General features: G+C 50.6%; 1 protein-coding gene across 1 annotated transcript; it reads left to right on the top strand.

Moving 5' to 3' along the window:
* Positions 1-1746: 1746 nt before the first annotated feature.
* On the top strand, positions 1747-9730 carry LGALSL (galectin like). Its single transcript, XM_004710182.2, has 5 exons — positions 1747-1827; positions 2612-2683; positions 2858-2946; positions 3592-3769; positions 6554-9730. Exons 1-5 carry the CDS (start codon positions 1792-1794, stop codon positions 6695-6697), a joined length of 519 nt encoding a protein of 172 aa, XP_004710239.1. The 5' UTR covers positions 1747-1791; the 3' UTR covers positions 6698-9730.
* Positions 9731-10269: the final 539 nt, after the last annotated feature.

Below are 10269 nucleotides of genomic sequence, written 5' to 3'. Positions count from 1 at the left end.
TATTTGTCTGTGGTTCAACATATGAAACCCAGGATTGACAAACCCAGAGAGAAAACAAATAGAATAATTGTTCTGGGGGTATGTATGATGGGGTAGGTGGGGGGCTGATATCAAAGAGTTCAAGAATGAAGAAAATGTTTTGAAACTGATTGTGGTAGCAATTGTACAATACTGGTTGATATGATTGAACTATGGAATGACATGATGTCTGGATTAGCTCCTAATAAAATGGTTTGGCAAAAAAAGAAAGAAAAGAAAAAGAAAAGGATTTGCAGTACAAAGCTTGGATCACCCTATTTCGGCCCACTAAGAGTCAAAATCGAGTACAGTACATGGCAGTGAGTGAGTGTCTGCTAATGCGCAGGAGGCCAGGTGCCGCAGTGGTTAAGGTGCTCGGCTGCAATAGAAAGATTGGCGGCTCAAACCCACCAGCTGCTCACAGTCCAAGTGAGTCTCCTATATAGCCTTGAAGCCTCATTTCTGCTCTGCCCTATGCGACTGAACACGGAACACACACACGTTCCTGAGCTTGTCGGAAAGAGTAGGGCGTAAGTATATTTGAAAACGCTAGAGATTTTTGAAATGCGAGAGTCGTCGTGAGTCATCTAGTTTAGTTCTTCCCTTTAAAGCCACATCTTCCAGACTCTCCAGACACAAGCTTTGGGGTTCATTCAGCCCCCTTTCTTCGCAAAGTCCAGAGCTCTTTCACTGTTGCTCTCGCTGTTCTAGACAGGTAAGTGCCAGTACCACCCCCTACCCCCTTTTATCGTCGGGGAAACTGACTCAGAGAATAACGGCGCCTGGCCTAGGTGGGGCGGGGGCTGTAACGGGAATTCAGGGCGCCGGGCCAGGGCGGAATTTATTGTTTCCTTTTGGGAAGCACGAATGTGAGCTAATCGACTTAAGGAGTCCCAGGCGGGCCCTCTGCCCAGAGGAGGATCTGGATGGGGTCGGGAGGATTAACGCAGTCCGAGCTCGCGGCTGGGCAATGACCCTTGGCAATTTGTTGAGGTGAGGTTCAGCCTGGTCAGCCGCCCTGTCCCTGACAGGGTGACCAGTGGGCTGTGGTCTCTTTAAGGCCTAGGGTCCCGCCTCCCGCTCGTCGCCGACCTCCTCCCTCCTCCTCGCTCGTCCTCCGCCAGTTCCAGACTTCCCTGGGCGATGAGGTCATCTCCTCGCTGCCCATTGGCTGGGCTGGGCCGTCAGTCACAGGAAGTCCCGCCGACGTCCTCGCCTCCTTCAGTCCCCGCCCTTTCCCGCCCTCCCACAGTCTGGCGACTTTGGGTTCTGACAAGGCCTCTGATTGGCCAGCGCCCGCTGTCACTCCCCACGCGACGGCGTGGGGCGGCGGGAGGCGGGAGCGGGGGGCGGGCCCGCAGCCGTGGTAGCTGAGAGAGCCGGCGGCGTTGGTGTCTGAGGTGGCTGGGCAGCAGCGGCGAGAACGACCGTCCCATCCTCCCCACCACCTTAGCGCCGCTCTCCTCACGCCTTCCACTCGCGCCGACCTGGTCCCGGCTCGGCGCGTCCTGGCTGGACGTTAAGCCTCGGGAGAAGACCGGTGGGGAGAGCCGGAGTGGGACGGAGCCGCGGAGCCCGGCCAGGAGACGAGCGAGGCGGTGAGTGAGAGTCCGGCCGGGACCCCTCCCCCACGCGCCCGGCCCCGCCCGAGCATCCTTTCTCCCCGCGCCCCCGCCGCGCGCGCCCCTCGAGTCCATCCCCGCCCGCGCGCTGCGTCCCTCGTCCCCCGCCGCCCGGCCGCCAGCCGTGCACCCTGCCGCGCTTGGCAAGAAGATGGCGGGATCGGTGGCCGACAGTGATGCCGTAGTGGTGAGTGTGGCGGGGCGCACGCGGGGCGCCCCCTTCCCGCGGTCCCGCGTCCGCCCGCTGCAGCCAGGTTGGGGCGGAAGGGAAGCTGCAGGCCGGGCCCGGCGCCCCACGAGTGGGGAACCTGTTAACCAGAGCTACCGTGCACCGGAGGGGTGGGGTCGGGAGTGGGGGTCCCCGGGTCCGGAGACGAGGTGTTAGGAGGCCGACGGCGGAGATGGGGTGACGGAAAACCCCTTCCTTGGTGCCCTGCAGCCGCCGGCCAGGTGTGCGTGCGCTGCACGGTGTGAGTGTGCGCCCGTATATGTGTGTGTGTGGGGGGGGGGCGCGCCTCGTGCCCGCCCCCAACGTCCCGGGGATTTCCCTTGGAAATGGGTCTACATCGGAGGCTCCCGGGAGAAGTTGAGCGCTGTCGCCCCGCTCCAGCCACGTCTTGGGGAACAGGCCTGGCGACAGTGGTTCCCAGAAGCGTGTGTGCTCAGGGAAGGGCCTGCCCTCCTCTGGCACCCAGCTGGGCCTCGACCTTGATATTTGCCAGGATCTGGAGAATCTGGGGATCTTCAGAGATTTGCTTAGATCGGGGGGGAGGGGGGGGGCCCGCACAGCTTTTGTTCTAAGGGCAAGTTGCGTGGTATAGAGACTGTGAGGAGGCGGCATCTGCCGACGGTGGCGGTTCCTGCCAGTCTGTGGAGGACGACTTGATTCCTCCAGGTTTGTTTAGGTTCGTCCCCGCCCACCCTCACAAGAAACGACTATGGAAATCGATTATCTGTTCTTCTATTTTTAGAAACTAGATGATGGGCATTTAAACAACTCCCTGAGCTCGCCGGTCCAAGCAGAGGTGTACTTCCCACGGCTGGTAAATGATTTGGTGCTGCCCTGGTGTGTGTCTACCCTCCTCCTTTACGTTCTCCACCCTCGTCCTTTCTGTCGGGTGCACTTCCTAATGGGCTGGGCCCTGGGGAGCCTCGGAGGGCTTGGCTCTTCCCTAGGCAGGCTGTTAAACTTCCTCTTCCCCTCTCATCCTTTGCAGATCGTTCCATTTTGCGGGCACATTAAAGGCGGCATGAGACCAGGCAAGAAAGTACTCGTGATGGGTATCGTAGACCTCAACCCTGAGAGGTAAGGCAGAGTTCTGGTCCCGGCCCCAGTGGCCAGTCCTGCCCACTCCGCTTGTGGTTTGGAGCCCTTCCCCCTCCCCTCCTCATGGACGCTACTGCTGGCTGGAAGCGCCAAGACAGTACCATGTTCCCATGAAAAGAATGTGTATGGATTCCAGCCATCCTTTCCCCAGACAGCTATTTATATCAGAGATGACAAATATAGGCCCACGTTTTCTCCATGACCCTTAGGCAGGGTCAGCGATTTGTTAACTTTATTTTTTAAATGTGCTTCCTAACTTAAATCTCCTAATGGAATGAACCTAAGTACATGTTCAGAGCCAGGCCTTACAGGATGTTATTCCCTTCGTTAAATCCTGGGACCGATTTCGAAAATTCAAATGGATTAAGACACGGATGTGTGGGTGGTTTGCGGGTATTTGGAACCCTTGGCATTTTAGTCATTGTCAAGCTCCACCAGCGTGTTCGCAGAATCCTCCTTCAGGTCACCAAATGAACTGGGTTGAATCTAATCTTCCTTCTCAGCCTAACCTCCAGAAAAGGAGGTTAAAAAAGCAGAAAGGCCCCAAGAAGGGGAACGGAGAACAGGAGCCGTGTCAACGTTGTCCTACCCAACCCTGAGTAAATGAGACGATTTCCTTTTCAGCTTCGCAATCAGCTTGACCTGTGGTGACTCAGAAGATCCTCCAGCCGATGTGGCCCTTGAACTCAAAGCTGTATTCACAGACCGGCAGCTACTCCGAAACTCTTGTATATCCGGGGAGAAGGGTGAGGAGCAGTCTGCCATCCCTTACTTTCCGTTCATCCCAGACCAACCGTTCAGGGTGAGTCTCGCAAGCGCCACAGCTTCAAACGCTGGCAGAGTGAGAAGATGTTCTTCTCCTTATCTAGCGTGTGCCAAGAACGACTTCAGCAGCTAGAGTTTCTGCATGGCCAGGAAATTTGTCACACAATGATGAAAGAAAGGCCATCCCCCTGGGGTGGGGGGGGGGGTGTGCAGAGGGGAGAGAATGAAATTATAAGAGTTCTGTCTGTTGATATAAACTATAGCCCTTGGCTCTATTTAGCCAATACATCTAGTTAATGGACCCATACGTGCATGTCCGGCTTAGGATAAATATTTTCTCTATTGATTCTGTCTATCCAGCGCAACAGTACTAGACATACAGTGTTGTTGTTAGAGGCCTTGAGTTGGCTCTGACTCACAGGGACCCCTGTACACAACGTCAGGGAGCACTGCCTGGTCTGCACCGTCCTCAATTCTTATTCTATGTGAGCCCGTTGTTGCAGCCACTGTGTCAGTCCATCTCATCAAGGGTCTTGCTGGCCCTCTGTGTTACCAAAGCAAATGATAGGTAAAATGAGAACACCAAACCCTTGACCAGGTAGTAGATTCTGACACACGGCGACCCCAGGTGTTAAAAAGTAGAACTGCTCCGTAGCGCTTCCTTGGTTGTAATCTGCATGGAAGTCTATTGCCAGGCCTTTCTTCGTCAGCACTGTTGGAGGATTCGAACTATCAACCTTTAGGGTACTACTTGATTCCAAAACCACTTGCACCATCCAGGGACCCATATAGTGCATACCTGGCCCCAAAGAGCCAATTAATTAATAACTGTGGATCCGTATCCAGAATTTTCTTTATATTTTTGTCTCAGCCTTGAAGCAACGCTATACTTTATTACTTGTGCTTTTAGAGAATATGACGACTCCCGGTTCATTTGCTTTATCCCCTTTGTTTGTGAGGCCTTTGGACATACCATTTTGTTTTCCCTCTGAGTTAATTGGCCTCACGTCCATTTTATGGTCAGAAGCTGTTTGGCTGACAGCTTCCTTCCCTTGGGCCTGGGTGAATTTAGACTTGTTGCTCGCTCTCGCAGGGACAGGAAGCCCAGCTCAGACTGCCCACCCAGGCCAGCGTGGTGAGCCGCACTTTCCTCTGTGAAGAACTATGCCCCCGAAGAAGCTGGGAGTTAGTAAAGTGCCTGCTAAGGGTTTGCTGAATGCTGGAGCTAGTCCTGAAGTTGCCTTCACTCTGCCTCGCTGCTGTGCACGCAGGTGCCCTGGCGGCCATCCGAAAGGTCAGCCGTTGAAAACCACCAGCCGCTCCTTAGGAGAAAGATGGATCTTTCTACTCCTGTAAAGCGTTTGTCTTGGAAACTCACGGGAGGAGTTCTACCCTGCCCTATAGGTCATTATAAGTCAGCTTCGACTCGATGGCAGTGAGTTTAGGTAGAGAATGTGTGCGTATCCTGACCGTGACAACCCAGCTGCGTGGAGAGTTTTGTGTCGGCTATAAGCCTAATCAAGCAGACTTCCACTTAACCTGTTGCTTTTCAGCTAAGCGTTTTCCAAGGGCCTTATGAAGAAATCATCATATCTCTTCCCATGGGACAGTCTGGAAAGCAGGGGACAAATCCAGCACATGTCCGGGATCGCATGATCCCCTCAATGACCAGAGTTGGGGTTCTGTTTTGTATTACTTTTTTTGTCCTTGTACTCATGACGCTGAGGAAAGGACCCATTAGCCCCACTGCTCTGGGGAGGTAAGGTCCCCGTAGATTCCTCTTGGCTTCGGCAGTCTCTTAATGATGAATCTGCATGCCTAATGGGTGTGAGTAACCAGAGGTGCTGGCCGCCAAGAAGGATGCGACTGCTCCCCAGCAACAAAGCTGAAGTGGAATAGGCCCTGCTGGGTGATATAATTTTAGTAATCATATGAATTAAATGTGACTAATATCGCATGTGGAGTCTCTTCTTACACGGTGAATATCAATGCTTTTAATAAACATAAGCGCACAAGTGATCATTAACTTCTATGGAGAGTTACTTAGGCTAAGGAAAAGGAGAGGAAAAACGCTTTTACCCCATGAAATCAGTATGTCTGCTTGGCTTAACAAAGCCTAGTTAATGACACATCTTTGGCCCATGGTAATTACCCTGCAGCCCCTCGGCTTTGGTGTTTACCAGCGGGAGTGCCTCACAATTATTACATGCCACAACTCGGTGCTGACTCTGCCCCATGAGGAGCCCCTGGGTGAGTAGGGTAGAAGTGTTCTGGGGATGTTGAGTGCCATGCGAATCTAGGCTGCTTGGGGTCACTTTCTGGAGTACTTCAAAAAGGAAGAAAGGGTTAACGAACAAGCAGTTTGAAGTCACTAAAAAGTACAGGACAGTGGTTCTCAAGGTATGTTCCTACCCCTGCGACATCAGTATTAACCTTGGGACTTGGTGGCCATGCAGATTCTAAGACCACATCCTCCCCTGGCTGGCAAGTCAATTCTGGCTCATGGCAACCCTGCAAGTCTGAGTAGAACTCCCCGTAGGACTGCCACATCTGTCTGCCAAGGTTCTGCAGGTGGGTGCGAACTGCTGATCTCTTGCAGCGCTGCACACTCAAACCACTGTCCCCACTGGGCTGACAATGGTGGTGGTGGGAGCCAGCCCCTGTGTGCTTCCAGTGTTTCCTAACGTTTGAGAAGCACTGGGGAAGAGGCTGCCTTTCTCCCCCACCCTGGCCCCCAAACTGAGCGATGGCGGTTTCCTTTTTGATCCCCTCAACATTGTGGATTGAGACTGGACTGAGATTGTCCGTGTGTTTCTTACAGGTGGAAATTCTCTGTGAGCACCCCCGGTTCAGAGTGTTTGTGGACGGACACCAGCTTTTTGATTTTTACCACCGCATTCAGACATTATCCGCGATCGACACCATCAAGATCAACGGGGACCTCCACATCACGAAGTTGGGTTGATGTCCTGTCAGCCCCCTCTGGTTCAGAGAGGGTCAGGTGCCACAACACTCTGACTGTGGGGCTGGAAGAATCGTCCTAGCGAGGTCTGGGGACGTAACAAAAGACACCACAACCCAAACAGCAAACTTCACTGAGTCTCCTCTTTCTGTACAGTCAACCCAACCTGGCAGCGGCCCCCGGGGGGTCTGCCTGGAGGAAGACAGCTGTTGGTTGGCACAGAGACACCGAGCCATCCTCTCCAGAACAAACAAACGAACAGGGAGGGGGGTTAAAAAACAACCCACAGATTTATGCCGGATTTTATTCAGACAGACTTCACCCACATGGAATTGTGATTTGTCAACCATCTGGTCATCTCGTCAAAGTCAGATAATGTTTTAGAAACAAAAGTGCTAAAGACTTTTAAAGCAAAAAAAAAAAAAAAACACAAAAAAACGGTACACCGAAACCAACTATCCTTTCTGCACTGAAGTGGAATCGTCTAGCACAACCAACATTTTAGTCAGGGTATTTACATAGAATGTAGGTTGTTCGAGGTTGGTTTGTTGGTGTTTGTTTTTCTGTTTCTGTTTTTGCACAGCATAATGTTAATTCCGATTTCTGAGGCCTCCTCGTAATTATTTATTTAGATTTCATGTACGTACTGGAGGACGGGCAGTGGCTCCAGACATTTAGAGCAGCAAGCTGCCAACTTTGAATGTGCAAATAGTTTAGATCCCTGGGGGAAATGACACAACACAATCATGAAACTGGCGCATTTCCACCTTAAAAAATGGAGTCAGATCCTCCATACCTCGAAACTTAGGATTTCTTGATATAAATTGCTATTAAGTGCTTTTGGGTAAACTTTGCGACATTTAGATAAACTTGGCTTTTCCGGGAAGTTCTATTTACATCGCTTTTTCTCCGTACAGTGAATTAGCACAGCACCGGCTTCCCTAGATTTGCAGAATAGCTCATTAAGTTGTTACTAAATTAGGTGAACACACAGAAGAGGTGGTTGCATAGACAATTTTTTTTGAATGACTAGCCTATAAGCTTAAAAGTATAATCCGAAAATGATTCTGGTATGTAGTGTAAAGCAGACGCAAATGGCCCAGGTAACCTCCTTGGAAATTCTTTATGTCAAGTTAAGCTGTTAGTTCATTGTGTACCTTCTCCTACACAGCCCTCACCAACCTCCCTCAGCAATGCCTCTGATGCTTCAGCCTAAAGGATGCATCTTGCTGTGTTAATGCGACTGACATGTTAGGATAAAACCAGGTCCAGATCAGGAAATGATCCAGTTAGTCTCTCTGGAAGGTTAACATCTCAGACTACTATCTTTGAGTGCAGCCCACAGAGTGGATGCTTCGCATATAGCCGCAGGAGTGTCCTTCTGCTGGAACATCTCTGTCCGGGGGAAACCCCGCAAAACTGTTCAGTAGACTGGCAAGCCACGAGGCGCGGGGAATCCTGGGGCTGGACTCCACCAATGGCACAGTTCATGGAGAGAAGGACGCTGGGCATTGCTTTGGTCAGGTGGTTGGGGAGGAGAGGGGAGCCGGGGCGGGGGTGTATTTAGATATACTTTAGGTTTTGTTTGTGCAGTAGACTGCGGCTTGCTGTGTGCCATGTGCTTGTCCCGCCTTGCTTTTTGAGTTTGTTTGTTTTTTACACAACATGCAGAGGCACGGGAGTGGCTACGTCCTTTTCACGTGTCAAGAATGTAGACAGTGTTTCAGTACCAAAGTCTTAGAGAAACAAAGCAAGCTCAAATTGTGGATTGCTTTCATGGGTGATAATGTGGGGTGCTTCTCTGCCTGGACACTGTTGGGCGCACGCAGTTCCGTGGTGCTGTAACAGAAGCTACATTACCCAGCAAGCATCCCCATCCCGGGGCAGTGAAAAACTAGGTACTTAATCAGCCTTATTTTGGCCAAGAGAGCTATTCCGTGGCTCCATGCATTTTCCAACACGTAATTCAACTTCTCATGGGATTGAAAGGGCGCTAGATTTCAGTGTTTGGAGAGAGACCTAAAGGGTACCCTGATACTCTATTTGTCGGGGTTTTGATTCTACTTCCGGTGGACAATTCCCATGGGTGGTCCTCCTGTGAGTGGCCCAGCCTCCCAGCCTGCTACATAATTCAGCGGAAACGAGAGGCACTGGGAGTGTAACTGATTGGAATGGACACCCAGCTCTCCTACAGATCAACTAACTCATTAGCAGGCAAGCCCTCAGGCGGCTTAGCTTAAAGACAGTGTTAACCCCTTCGTTTTTCTCAGCGGTCACTGGGAACCTCTTGGATCAGCCAGTTGGTGTGTGGGTTGGATTCAGGTATAGTTAAATTAGTAGGGATCTCCCCCAGCTGCGATAATTGTTCACTGTCAACTGTAAACAATTGTCACATCCTGCCATCGGCACATGAGACCTAAGGTGGGAATCTCAGGATGGAAAGTGCAATTTAAGGCTTCACAAGGAAAACATTTGGTTCTCTAAGGAGTTATTTCTGACTGGAGCCCTAGTTTCGCAATATGACCAAAACCAAGGTACATGACCAACAATCATACGCTGGGCAGGGGGTGGGGAAGAAAAGGCAGGCTTTAGACAATCTGTCCGTTTTTACAGCAAAATCGGAATGAATGTGTATATCCATTTTCAAGTTACTATAAAGTGATCCCTAGGATGGTCTTAAAATTCTTAATTTTTAAAAAATGTTGAAGCCCTATTTCCAATCTTGCCGACTTCCGTTCAAACTCCTTTAAGAGATCACTCTGAGAATTGGTGGAGATTTGTTAAAATGACGAATCGTGTCATTTTTATTTTTCATGAGAATGTCCAAAAAAAACAGGAGGAAAGAGCCCTGTTGCCTTGAGAGAAACAGCCTTGACATTTTTCGGCATTCATGTAGAAATGATGTTCCTATGACATATTTTCAAAGAAACACTTTCTTATTTACTGCGTGGTGTAAAATGTTGCTAAATGTGTTCTTACATTACTATATCACTGCTGAAAGTTATTTGCACTATAATAAAGGCATTTTCTACAAAACCGCTTCCTGTCATCTCGCGTGTCAAACTCCGCACCTGTGATGGTGTACGGGGAGGCCCTGGGGCGTGCAAAGGCTAATAACATGCTCAGCTGTTATCCAATCCACTCAGGTGCCAAAGCAGAAAGGTTAGCGCTTCAGGCCCAGCCTGAGGCTCCGCAGAAGAAAGTCCTGGCAAGCTACAGAAGAATCCGCCATTGGAAACCCTATGGAGCGGAGCATAGTGCCACTCTGACACGTGGGCTCCCAAGATTCAGAATCAAAAGCAGCTGTGTTTTTATAATGCCCTTCCCATCGTCTACCTGGCATAGTGGGGTCTCCACCTCAGTTGCTCACAGTGATAAACTCGTAAAAGGTAAGGAAGTGTCCCAAGGATCCTCAGAGATCGGAAGGAACATGCTGAATGTGCAGTCAGTTCTCTCTAAATATTTATATAGAGTAAAAATCACTTTTCTTGTATATTTCTGAGTTGTAACTCATGGCTTTGATTCGCATAACCACCACTTGCATCAGGATACAGAATCCTATCCAAGACAACCCC

This window comes from Echinops telfairi, unplaced genomic scaffold (assembly GCF_000313985.2).
Source record: "Echinops telfairi isolate 266 unplaced genomic scaffold, ASM31398v2 ScPeMD7_2573;HRSCAF=3158, whole genome shotgun sequence".
Taxonomy (NCBI): domain Eukaryota; kingdom Metazoa; phylum Chordata; class Mammalia; order Afrosoricida; family Tenrecidae; genus Echinops; species Echinops telfairi.
The sequence above is the reverse complement of the archived record's forward strand: the minus strand, read 5'-3'. Positions and strand labels throughout refer to the sequence as shown.

Excerpts from the sequence above, each read along its gene's own strand:
- LGALSL (XM_004710182.2), top strand. The coding sequence starts at position 1,792 with ATGGCGGGATCGGTGGCCGACAGTGATGCCGTAGTG. Across the intron at positions 1,828-2,611 it reads CCGACAGTGATGCCGTAGTG|AAACTAGATGATGGGCATTT; the intron begins GTGAGTGTGGCG and ends TTCTATTTTTAG. Across the intron at positions 2,947-3,591 it reads GTAGACCTCAACCCTGAGAG|CTTCGCAATCAGCTTGACCT; the intron begins GTAAGGCAGAGT and ends TTTCCTTTTCAG.